Raw genomic sequence first — 12252 nt, 5'->3', positions numbered from 1 at the left:
GAATGAATGCAAATCATGAACGAATCCGACAAGTTGTGTGTCACAAGAGAAGCCCTTGCGAAAACCGTGCTGGTATATGAAAATTGTTATTGTTTTCGAGGTACTTAAAAATTTGACTGTGAATGACGTGCTCAAGAAGTTTACAGAAAGTATTCGTTATTGAGATAGGGCGATAATTAAGCGGAGAAGAACGATCACCGGTTTTGAAGATCGGTATTACTTTGGCAACACGCCAGTCATGAGGTATGAGACCAGATAATAATGATTGAGAGAACAGAGCAGTTATTATTGAACAAATGGAGTGCGATGTGGTTTTGAGTATTTCATGATTGAAGCCATGTTGGTCAGGACTGGTAGAAATCTTAAGATCATTAACTAGGCATAATATACCAGTTTGATTGACTAATATTTGGGACATTGATATGTTATGAAAATTATTTAAGCTGGGCGCTGACGAGCTGTCTTCATTAGTGAAAACGGAAGAGAACGCGTCGTTAAATAGCTGAGCACAGTGGGCTTCAGGAACTGGAATCCCATCGTTATCAGTAAGAATTATATCGGGATTGCTATTTGGGTTTATCTTTTTCCAGAAACGGCAAGGATTTAACATAGATGATAAGTCCTTAATGAAAAAGGTGCACCTGGTTGACTTGAGAGACGTATGGTAAAGCTTATCGCATTCATTGTATTTTTTCCACGCACTCGAAAGATGGTTCTTATCTGCTTGCCTGTAAAGGCGGTTCTTTTTATTTCTTAGTCGACGAAGCTGTTGGTTGAACCAAGGTGCACATTTATTATCTTTGATTGTAACTACTGGGATGAAGTTATTGATAAGGTCAGTGAGGGTATCTTTGAAAAGTGTCCAAATTTCTTCAACAGAGCGAGATAACAAATCATCCAGGAACTCCAGGGAAAAAAAGATTGTTTGTTATTAATAGACACATAGTCGCCTTTATTGTAGCATCGGATTTGTTTTGTTCTTATGTTCTTTTCGTTGAAAGAGCAAGAAAGATTGCCAGTTATAATGGCATGGTCAGAAAGCCCATCCAGGTGATTTAAGCCGGATCAGATGTCGGAATCGGTTGACAACACAAGGTCCAAAATGTTAACAGAACTAGTTGAGGATCGCATAGGCAAATGAACGAGCTGCATTAACGAAAAATCAAGACAGGAGTGGAGAAAAGCATGAGCTTCAGTGTTACTGGGAGGGACGGCTAATGAGTTCCAGTTAATGCTTGGAAAGTTAAAGTCGCCGAAGATGATCAACTTACTCTTCGGAAAACGCGTACATATTTCGCTCAGAATTCGAGAAAATTCTTGCGAAAATACCAGTCACTAGGGCGGGGGGACGATAAAAAACACCGATTATAATGTTAGTTGCTTCCCACCGCACTGAGACTAAAACGCACTCGAGAAATGAACAGTGACTGGAACAACAATAAATTCTTTTCTGATAGCGGGAAGGACGCCGCCTCCCCTACGAGAGTTCGTACCGCACGTAAAAAATTAAAGAATGAGCCCTGTACTAAAATACAATCATCATGAACGGTATCATTAAGCCACGTTTCGGTAAGAGCTACCAGTGATGCAGAGCATGAATCAGTGAGTGATGACAGCGCAACGCTCTTCGGCAAGACACTTCGGATGTTAGTGTACAGAAAGCACACAGTGTTCACACGTGCAGGTGGACTTTGGCTTGAATAATGTAGTGAATTGCCGAGCGACTGACTACATGAGAAAATGTCAATCCGCACTGCGCCGCGAGGCGCACACAGCATGATTAGCATCAGTATCCCATTCATACATGTCATCATTGATAAAAAGCTTGTTGAAACTCAGACGCACTTTGTCGCCTTCCTTTTTAACCGTTTTACAAAACTGCAGTAGCTTGCGACGTTTGGCACGGATGGCCTCGGAATAGTCCCGTGAAATGCTGAAATTTTTACCTTTTAGTTTGAAGCCCATACTTATGACTGCTTCTACATTCTTGTCGTTATAAAATTTAGCAATTATAAGACGACATTTGTCAGTCGAAAAACGACCCAGCCGATGAGCTCTAGCGATGGAAGAAGCAGTGACACCAAGCATCTCGGTACAAAAGACGCTAACGAGACGTTCCGAGGCTTCAAATTTTCAGACTCATCAGAATCTTCGATACCTAAGAAAAGTACGTTTGACCTACGAGAGCGGTTTTCAAGGTCGTCAATTTTGTCCTGTATTTTACAAATTCCTTGATCAACATTCCTGGCAGCAGGGACATTTGACAACGATTCGACCTTTGACTCAAGTTCCTGGACTTGCTTGCTTAGGGCTTCTATCTTCTCGGTTTTAAGCGTAATATGAATACTTAGAGCTTTGTTAACAGATTCGAGGATGCTTGCATGAGCAGCGTCTGTACGCGTAACTACCTCCGCCAGATAGTCAAGCTTGTCTTCTTGAGCTTTGGTCATAGGTCCGGGGTTAGCCTGAATATCGTCGCCAAGTAGCAAGAGACGCCGAAGGTACCCAAGTACAGCACGAAAGCGCTTGAAACAATGGGGGGGGGGGGGGGGGCACGATACCGCTACAAGACAAACGTCGTCGTCTCGATAACACTGAGCATCATTGTAACTAACCTGGAAGAACATGACGATTGAGCGTTTTGCCATGAAGACGGTGCCGTGACCCGAAGGGGCGTTGAAGTGAGCGCGCTTATATGGAGGCGAGAAAGGGCGAGCCGATGCTGTCCCCAGTTGCCAGCCGAAAGCGAGCAGTTTTGCCAGACTTGGCGGGAGCTGGGGCGGCGGGCTTGATGGGAGGCTGTAGTTCGCTGATAGCTGGTCCAGAAAGGCAGCCGGTTCTTCGAGAGGTGGCTCGGTACAGACGGTGCCGTGACATTAGCCTAATTAATTTTTCGGACACCACATTACGTCACCCTCTATCGAGTGACACCACTCATTGACCTCTACTACTTCCCAATTACTCACAACTGCTGCGGACACGATGTTGCGTGTTTTGCCTCTATATAATTACAAAATTAACCTGTCGGCCTAATTCGTTTTCGGACGCAACATTGTGTCACCTTCTATCGAATAACAATGCTCATTAACCTCTACCACTTCTCAATTACTGACAACTGCTGCGGACAACTTTTACAGTGTTTGACTACAATTAATTACCTAAATACCTTATTGACCTAATTATTTTTCGGCATTAACATTATCTTATCCTCTATCAATCGACACCACTCATTAACCTCTACCCCTTCTCAATCACTCACGGCCTGCGGACGGGGTCTGCGGACAGAAATCTCTGAACATAGCGAAGTGATTTTCTCGCATTAATAACGCGTCGATTTTAACCCTACGACAATGCAAATAAGCTCGCTCCTACACAACCGGGCAGTGAAAATATCTCTGGTAATATTCTCTAGCGTCTGAAGGCGAGATAATCGTGGCTACCGAGCAAGCGCAGCCGCGGAGATCCCCAGCCCCGCAGTCCCCAAGGAAACTCCCGTGCGGCGGCGCGCCAGTCGACAGAAAATTGCCGCCCCCGAGAAATGCAAGCGGAATAGGTGGTGTCCAAGTTTTATCGGAAATTTCGTCACGGCGAGGATTTGTTACGTGAATTTTGACTTCCGGGTAGTTTTTTTTGTGATTTGGTTTCTGATGGCATTGCTTGCAGGCGTGCGGTTTTGACATTTATTCTCTTGATATTTGCGCTCAGTGTGCTGGGTGCTCGGCTTCCAAATACGGCAACTCAACTAGAACGCGATACAAGATGTTCCGAGTGTCGTCGAGTTGTGAACGGCAAAAACTGGTTGGCTGTTGCGATCTGCTGGCTGACCGTCGACAGCGATCTGCACATGGAACACGTGGCTTTATTTCGACTATTTTGTTAATGGCAAGTGTTGAATAGCGCTGTGAAAGCTAGAAAATTTTGTGAAGTAGGTTGTTTGCTCTCGTTCAAAAGCACCAAGTTTTCTCTCGGGCGACTTTGGCTTTGCGCTGTTTTCGCACGATGACGGTAGCAGCGAGCGGTCGTTCCACGACTTCAAAACGTTCGCAAATTGTGTTCTTTGGCCTCCGTCAGTACAGCGTGATATGATAAGTACTGATCTATTTTATCCCCTATCATTTCTGCTAAATGAAAGTTTCTAGATCAACAGCGAGTGCTTACTAGTCAGCTGTTGATGGTTGGTCTCGTTGCCTGCTTTCAGCAGCGAAGCAATCAGCGTGAGCACGCAGAAATTGCAGAGAAATACAAGCAAGATTGATAAAGTTTCCTGCTTGGGCTGTGGTGTGTATTCTTGTTTTGTGCAGAAAGAGAGACAGTTAAAGACTGTTGCAGGGATAAAAATTAATTGCATTTTTCTATACTCTGGGTCAGAGTCATGAAATCTTTAAGGACAGCATAACATTGTCTAGCTATTTTTCATCGTTCATAACGTAGAAAAGCTGACAGCTGAGATGCATGGTATAAAATCAAATTTCGCTGTTCAGCAAAGCAGGTTTGTAATGGCCTAGGTGCTGCTAAACGTGTGCATGCGAAAATGAAATGAATGCATCTACATAAGCTCCCTGTAATGCATATGCAAGGTGCTGCATACGTGAAGTTTGTGTTATTTTCATTCGCTGCATGGCCTTCAGATAGAAAACAAGGCGCTGGTGGCTATTGGCTATCTCAAGAAGTGCAAAATCCTGCAAGGTAGGCAGAGGCTGGCCTAGCTAGCAGTTTTTATGTCTAAGGGTAAGAAGTATGAATCGTGCAGAGGCAAGGCTTCTGTGCTATGCATTTTCTTACAGCTTGCTATTACTCGCCCACAGGTCTATTGAAGCTCATTTCTACAGCCTGTACTAGGCATTTTGTCACAATTTACTATTCCTCACTCCCAGCCTTGCTTGAAGGTCATTAATCACATGCTGTAAAAAATGTGCACGCTGCAAAAGTACTGCCGGACAAAGTAATATGAGGTGAATTTACAGTATGAGAAAGGTTTTCCATTTCCAAGAACCTTTGCTTTTTCATGTATGTATATTTACCTTACTTTTACCTTTGTCCATTTTCTTGTGCCTGACTGTTTGTCTTGGTGCCCGTAGAAAAGCTGTGCTAAGCGTTGATACGTCTTTCAGTTGATGTTTTCATTATGAAGAACCACAAGACAAGTTTACTTTATGCCTGGCTTTTTGTTCTTGATTCCTTTACCTTGAACACATTGAATATAGTGTAAAATTTATACATTCCAACATTCCAGTATGTATACATTACTGAAAGTATCTGTGCATACTGGTAACAGTATGTATACTGGAAACCTCTGAATGTATACACAATCTAGTTTTTCTGTCCAACTAGACCCCAAGCTCAAAGTACACAACAGCAAAATAGTTACAGGCTCTTCCCAGCTTTGATTGGGAAAAAATGGTTTCGCATTCTGGAATTTCTGGTGATTTAAAGAGACGCTATTAAAACACAGCTTTTGTTTTAGTACTTCCCTTTTTTTGACCGACATAATGCAGCACTCAGTATTGGGAAATCAAGCCTGGCAATTTCATACATGGAGAGCTTCCACAGTTGTATGTGAATAGCGTAAAATGCCCCACACATTCAGTTCAGTTCAGTTCAGTCGTTCAGTCGTGTCCGATTCTTCGTGACCCTATGGACCATATCACGCCACGCTTTCCGGTCTCTCACTAATCTTCCTAACATCACATAACTTCATCTGCAGTGCCTCGAGGATGTCATCTAACCATCGCGTTCGCTGCCTACCCCTTCTCCGGCGACCCTCAACCTTTCCCCACATCAAATCTTTCTACAGCGACTACTCTCTTCTCATCAGATGACAAAAGTAGCTGAGCTTTAAATTTAGAATTTGACCCTCCAATGAGCAGTCAGGGTTTATGGTCGACAATATCGACTGATTTGATCTTCTGGCAGTCCAAGGAACTCTCAAGAGTCTTCGCCAGCACCACAATTCAAACGAGTCAATCCTTCGGCGGTCAGCCTTTTTCACAGTCCAACTCTCGCATCCATACATCACAACTGGAAAGACCATAGCACGAGTTATACGGATCTTGGTTGGCAGACTAATGTCTCTGCTCTTTACTAGGCGGTCAAGGCTAACCATTGCTCTCTTTCCCAGAAGCAGGCGTCTCCTAATTTCATGGCTGCAGTCTCCTTCCGAGGTAATCTTGGAGCCCAAGAAGAGAAAATCTGTCACAGCTTCCACTTCTTGTCCATTGATGCTCCAGGACTTGATAGGGCAAGAGGCCATGATCTTTGTCTTTTTAATGCTCAGTTTAAGCCCAAACTTCTCACTCCGATTTTTCGTGACCCTATGGACCATATCACGCCACGCTTTCCGGTCTCTCACTAATCTTCCTAACATCACATAACTTCATCTGCAGTGCCTCGAGGATGCCATCTAACCATCGCGTTCGCTGCCTACCCCTTCTCTGGTGACCCTCAACCTTTCCCAACATCAAATCTTTCTCCAGCGACTCCTCTCTTCTCATCAGATAACCAAAGTAGCTGAGCTTTAACTTTAGAATTTGACCCTCCGCTGAGCAGACAGGGTTTATGGTCGACAGTATCGACTGATTTGATCTTCTGGCCGTCCAAGGAACTCTCAAGAGTCTCCGCCAACACCACAATTCAAACGCGTCAATTCTTCGGCGGTCAGCCTTCTTCACAGTCCAACTCTCGCATCCGTACATCCATACAGACCACACATCATGCTTGGTTAATTTTGTTTATGAGTGGGGTTTTTTCGCATGCACTGCAGCCTCGGGAATTGAATATATGTCTCTCTGACTGCCGGAATAGCTACGTTACTAGCCGACCCAGGCCCTCAACAAGCATTAGTAGATGTTTTTGACCATATAGTCTTGCATACATACATCATGAACTGGAGGGCTTGTTGGTCTGACATCTTCAAGTGGTACAGCGCAACGGCACGAAGCCTAGACAAGAGAATGGGACAGACACAGCGCTGAGTCTGTACGATTCTCTTGTCTAGGCTTTGTGCCGTTGCGCTGCACCACTTAAAGGATAGATACATGTTGGGTATGATGCACGCAAAATGAGCAGTGCTAAAAATGCAACTCATATACATCATGCAGTTGCATTTCTGTAATACTACTCAAGTAAAAATCAAATATACTTGAGAGAGAAATTTATTTGATCCTCCTAATGTTTTCATTGATTGACAGTATGAAATTAACCATGATGCAGTTCATTGGGATTGTATACCTCGTACAGTTTTCAGAAAAAAGAAAAGCTGGCACACATGTAAACAAAATCTGTTGAGTTAGCTGTCAAGAGCATTTAACTTAAAATAGCGAAGATTGTGCATACTTCTAAGTTTCAAAGACTGGTGAGTAAATCTAGATCTTCTGAAAGAATAGCACAATAGCTGTTTAGAATCGCATGTCACAATTTCAGCTGAGAAACTAAAACGCGGTGTACCGGCCGTGCTTGCACACAGCGCTGCTGCCCACCGCAAGACAAGAAACCCTAGCTGCTCTGATTCTCTCGCGCAGTGGAGCATAAACCGATAAAGCTTTGTAAAGGCTGCAAAAAAGTGCACTATGTCCTCCTGGTATTTGCATGCTTTCAGCTCTCAGCCGTCGCAGCTACAGCCTGCGCGACAATTCCGCTCCTCCGTATTGCTAAACTAAACTGCGGCTGCCGGCAGTCTAACTATCCGGCTTCTGCTAGCGAAATACCTCTAAAGAATGCTTACTCTAGTATAGTTTAGACATATATGTAGCGACTGCATGATAACATCAACACAAAACGAACTTTTGCCAAATGAACGATGCATGCTAAACTTCAGAGCCAACAGACGACACACGTTGTAATGGTTGCACTTGCAATGATTTTTCGCCCATTTTCATCAAATACAAAGCGTTAAATAGGGTCATAAGATGTGTGCAGAGTATTATGACCTTTTCTACGACTTCATTCGCGCTTTTAAAACACAGGAAGAGTCGAATGTAAGCTTGTCGATGCAGAGCTTCAAGCACAGCGCAGCAGACGCGCGTCTCGCCGATCGACCCGAAAGTCAGAATTACCCAGCGTGCTTTGCGGCTCGTTCAAATTGGACACCACCTATTGTGTACACGACTCCCGTTTTACACGTCACAAATTTAGTTTTGTGCCTTTTGCTGCAGCACAGCTTCTTCGTTTCCGTGACTGCGGAAAATAGATCGCACCAGCTTATCAGGAGCTGTGAACTGTTCCCCCCGACCACAATTCTGTGCCACTTTTTTGGGGCGGTGGGAAAGACTCGGTGGTTATGAAAGATTGCCACCCGGCGCTCTTGCTTTTCTGCAGATGCCTGCGGTTTGGCACCAACAAGGTCGAGATTCTTATAATTACTTCGACCACCGCAGTGACCGTTTCATGGAGGTATACCGTCTTGGCAAAACAGTTAGCTTGCTCTAGAAGACTGGCTTACATGTTATTCAGGCACGGCTTTTGTAATGCCGCACGTAGGCCGTTCATCACTATGTCAAGCTTCACTAACTTCGAACATATCGGAGCATAGTTTAAAACCTGTTTTTTGGAACGCGGCTTATAGGCCCAGCATGTGCGCTCTTCCGTGATGCTGAGGGACAGTTCTAAAACCTGGATACAGACATTTGTTGGCAGCCCATGAGTAAATCGAAGCCCCCCAGAGCACCTATTAAACAGCTATAGAACACTAGAAACAATGCACCCGCTTTCCAGGAACTTCTTCAGTTTAAGAAACATCAGATAGTCATCAACCTATCTAAACACTCAGCAATCCGCTTGTCACACTGTGCTAAACGTATATCGCTCAGAATTGGAGCTAAACATGATCCGATACAAATTCCTTTCTTCTGGAATTCAACCGACGTGACCGATGGTCGGTTGTGTGAATCTGTCTTTCGGGTAACAAACAAGATTCCATTGGAAGTAAAGCGCAGCAGAAAGTTTGGTGAATAGATGAGGTTAAGAAGTCAGCAGGGGTGAAATGAATGCAGCTAGGACAGGAATTTCGGAGAGCCCTTCGTCCTGCAGTGGGTATAGTCCGGCTGATGATGATGATGATGCCAGCCTTGTCTCAGTTCGCATATTTATCGTTATTGCCTACATCTAGTTCGTGTTTGTTCCTCCTAACCGTTATGAGGTTACCGCTGTTTTTTGGAGCATGCTCAATTTGCTCCACGTTATATTTTATTATGCCGCTCACTTTACGATTACTCATTAAAATTGACACCTCTGCCAGTTTTACGCTTTCTATTGGTCTCGAGGGTTTCAATCTATTGCGTTTCAAAATCAGATTTTTTTTTTCTCCTTGCACGCCGCGGTGGTGCGGGGAATAGGGCGCTCGACTTCTGTGCCCAAGGATGCCGAATCGAATCCTGGGCACGGAGGCCGCTTTTCGATGGAGGTGAAAAGCAAGGCGCTCGTTTGTTGTATGATGTCAATGTGCGTCAAAGAACCGTAGCTGGTCGAAATTTCCGGAACCTTCTAGTACGGCGTCTCTCATATAGCCTGAGTCGCTTTGGGACCTTAAGCCGCACTATGCAAACAAAAGGAGACTTTTTTTTTATCCTTATATAGTTTACTGGTATCTTGGCTAGCTATATCCTACCGGCTTCTTATACTGCATATTAAGTGTTAATATTTCTGAAATTATCGTTCATTGCTTCTAAACTAAGGTTGTCTTCTTCTTTTAAAGCTCAATATCTATTTTGAAACGAGATCCGGTATTGATCTGCTTTCCTTCTTAGCGCTATGTCTTTGATTCCTGCTGTCCTGCCGTCCGGTTGGAGTCACAGATATTATGACGACTCCGCAGACTTTTGTCCCTGCTATCAACATCTCTTCATCAACGCTTGCTTATCTTCATTCTGCGTACATCATCGCATGCTTACGCTAGCCATAATACATTTCTTAATATAGGTTTTTGGGCCATTAGTTGCACTGACATCATTTTTGAAAGCTGCACATGCTTATGGGGCATACGTTCAGTTTTCATGCCGAGTTCTTTATTTTTGCACATCGCTTCTTTTCACTATATATATTTTTACGCTGCAATTTATTTTCATGGTGGGTGATTTTTATTAGTTTTATTGCGAACGCAATACTGCGACAGCCAAAGCCAGGCCTCGGGTGAAGAGGCGTGAAGAGGCGTAGTTACGGTCTCCTCATTAAAAAGTAAGCCTGCCATGACATTTGAATTCACATTACCCCTATGCCACGGGCAGGAGCTGCCCAACTCGGGACGCTCCTTTCATATGGGAGAATGATATCAGAATCAGACTGCTAGAACCATTTGCATTCTCGTTACCCCTACGACAAGCAGGCACGTCCATATGGCTTGCTTGAAGCTCGACTTTATATGTGGGCTGGTAGCTTAAGCTATCGCGTCATACACTTGAAGGATGAGCTGAAGTGATGAAGTGTCCCGAAGAATGTAGCACCTTACACTGATATGGAGTGATAGGGAAATAATGTAGCAGGCAAAATAAGCTTGTGTCATTGCTTTCGCAATTCAACTAGGGTTAACCAGAGCTACACAACTAATTTTTTGTTTTGTTTATGCGCCGAAGAATAGAATATATTGCACACGTTGCAGTTTGATTTAATGAAATGTGTTTTTGCAGCCTTTGTGAGCTGCAGTTTTACTACCTCTCTTGGTTTCATTCGTCAGCCTCATTTTGATGTCTCTTAATGATTTTATATTTGTGCTGCTGGTACCGCTTACTTTATGTTATAAAGAAGAAATTGTAATGATTGGGAGCCTAAATATTTTCATGACACACTGTTCAGTCTGGTCACAGATGCCCAATATATCAATGTTGCCATGGTATGCAAGCTGATGTAAGTAGTTCAAACATATCCAGTTAAAGGCCCCAGAGAAGCAAAACTTATTTTAGGACCTAAAGCATATCGGAGAGCATCCATGCATGTAGCCAGAACGACGTTTCCTCGGAGTGGAGGAGGAGGCAGTGGCAAGGAAGACGACGCATCAAGGCGGGAACCGAAATCGAAAGAACGGAAGCGACCCATCAGGTCAGCTCGGGTCGTCAGCAGTCTGTTTTGGCTTTTCTCTGTTTCTGGTCGCTCCGCGATGACCCGTCCTTCGTCGCATCGTCGGCAGCAACCAGACAAACTCGTTCTTGCCTTCCCCGTGCCGTCTGTGCACGCCGTTGGATTGCTCATCGCATCGGCTCTCCACCCTCTCTTCACGTCCGCCCTTTCCGCCGTGTGCCTCTGCTGGAAGCTGAAGTGACGGGTCCGGATCAAAAGGCGCTGAATGCGCGCATACTCCGGCGGATGTTTTCAGTGTTTTGAGTGGGCAAGGGCGCCCCTCTCCGCTTCCCTAGGTAGCACTCCATCCTAGGGACAGAAAGCGGCTCTGTGGAAGCATAATTATTTGTTTCGTGCGCATGTGAGGGCGGAAACGTGCGCGGCAGAACATGCGGTGCACTTCTCTTCCGCAGTTTTCAGCGAATGGTGGCGAATGAGCAATTCGTGGTGCAGTGGCAGCAGCGTCGTGAGCGTTCGGTGTGTGTGCGGATGTGAACACCTGGATACAGTGGCCTGCTCCGTAGCCCCTCACCACTACTTCGGCTCCTCACTCCGCCTTCTGAGAGGACCCGATGGAAAACCCCGGGAACCTAGTGACCCTGCGAGAACTGTGGCGATAGTAGGGGGCGGTATTGTTGAGTCCTGAGTGAGCCCCTGGTAGTCATGGTTTCGGGCAATGCGACCAGCGCTCTGTCGACGTCCGTCACAACCAACTGTTTGCTGTGGGATGCGCTTGCATCGCGTTGATGTCCATGGACGTCGCTGGATTCTGGGTAAGGCTCACGGCCTTACTCTCAGTGTTCGACACAAGTACGTGCTCACTGATTCATGTAGGTTCACTTGCTCGCCTGACAACGCCTCTTGCCGGGGTGTAGTTTATTTTCGCTGAGGTACTCCCAATTATTTGAGCTCTCTAAACGGATAATAGTTACAAAGTTAGTATTAATCATCCCGCATTCCTCTGTAAGAACTGCTTCACCTTCACTTTGCTGGACTTGAGGCACCGCACTATTATGATGAACCAAATAACTTTCACTGTTTTGATGTACCAACCATCCCACGTCTTTATGCCGTTAATCTGGACAAATTAGGCCAAAGAGAATGGTGGACACACCAAGATGTGCCAAGAGGTGTCAAGAGGTCCTATATAAACCTCCGAATAAGCACTGGTTTCAAGAACTACTAACCAGTTTGTCGGGGCAGATATAT

The 12252-nt window shown here is 44.8% G+C and overlaps 1 protein-coding gene across 1 annotated transcript in view; it reads left to right on the top strand.

Moving 5' to 3' along the window:
* Window positions 1–11789: 11789 nt before the first annotated feature.
* The window catches only part of LOC146180989 (pancreatic triacylglycerol lipase-like), a 95567-nt gene continuing 95104 nt past the window's right edge, over window positions 11790–12252 (top strand). The window contains exon 1 of the mRNA XM_084577839.1: window positions 11790–11853. Coding sequence (XP_084433965.1) covers window positions 11790–11853 — 64 coding nt within the window. The remainder of the gene's footprint in view (window positions 11854–12252) is intronic.

The sequence above is a fragment of the Amblyomma maculatum genome, chromosome 8, assembly GCF_055883805.1.
Source record: "Amblyomma maculatum isolate TAMU_Amacu chromosome 8, ASM5588380v1, whole genome shotgun sequence".
NCBI lineage: Eukaryota > Metazoa > Arthropoda > Arachnida > Ixodida > Ixodidae > Amblyomma > Amblyomma maculatum.
The sequence above is the reverse complement of the archived record's forward strand: the minus strand, read 5'-3'. Positions and strand labels throughout refer to the sequence as shown.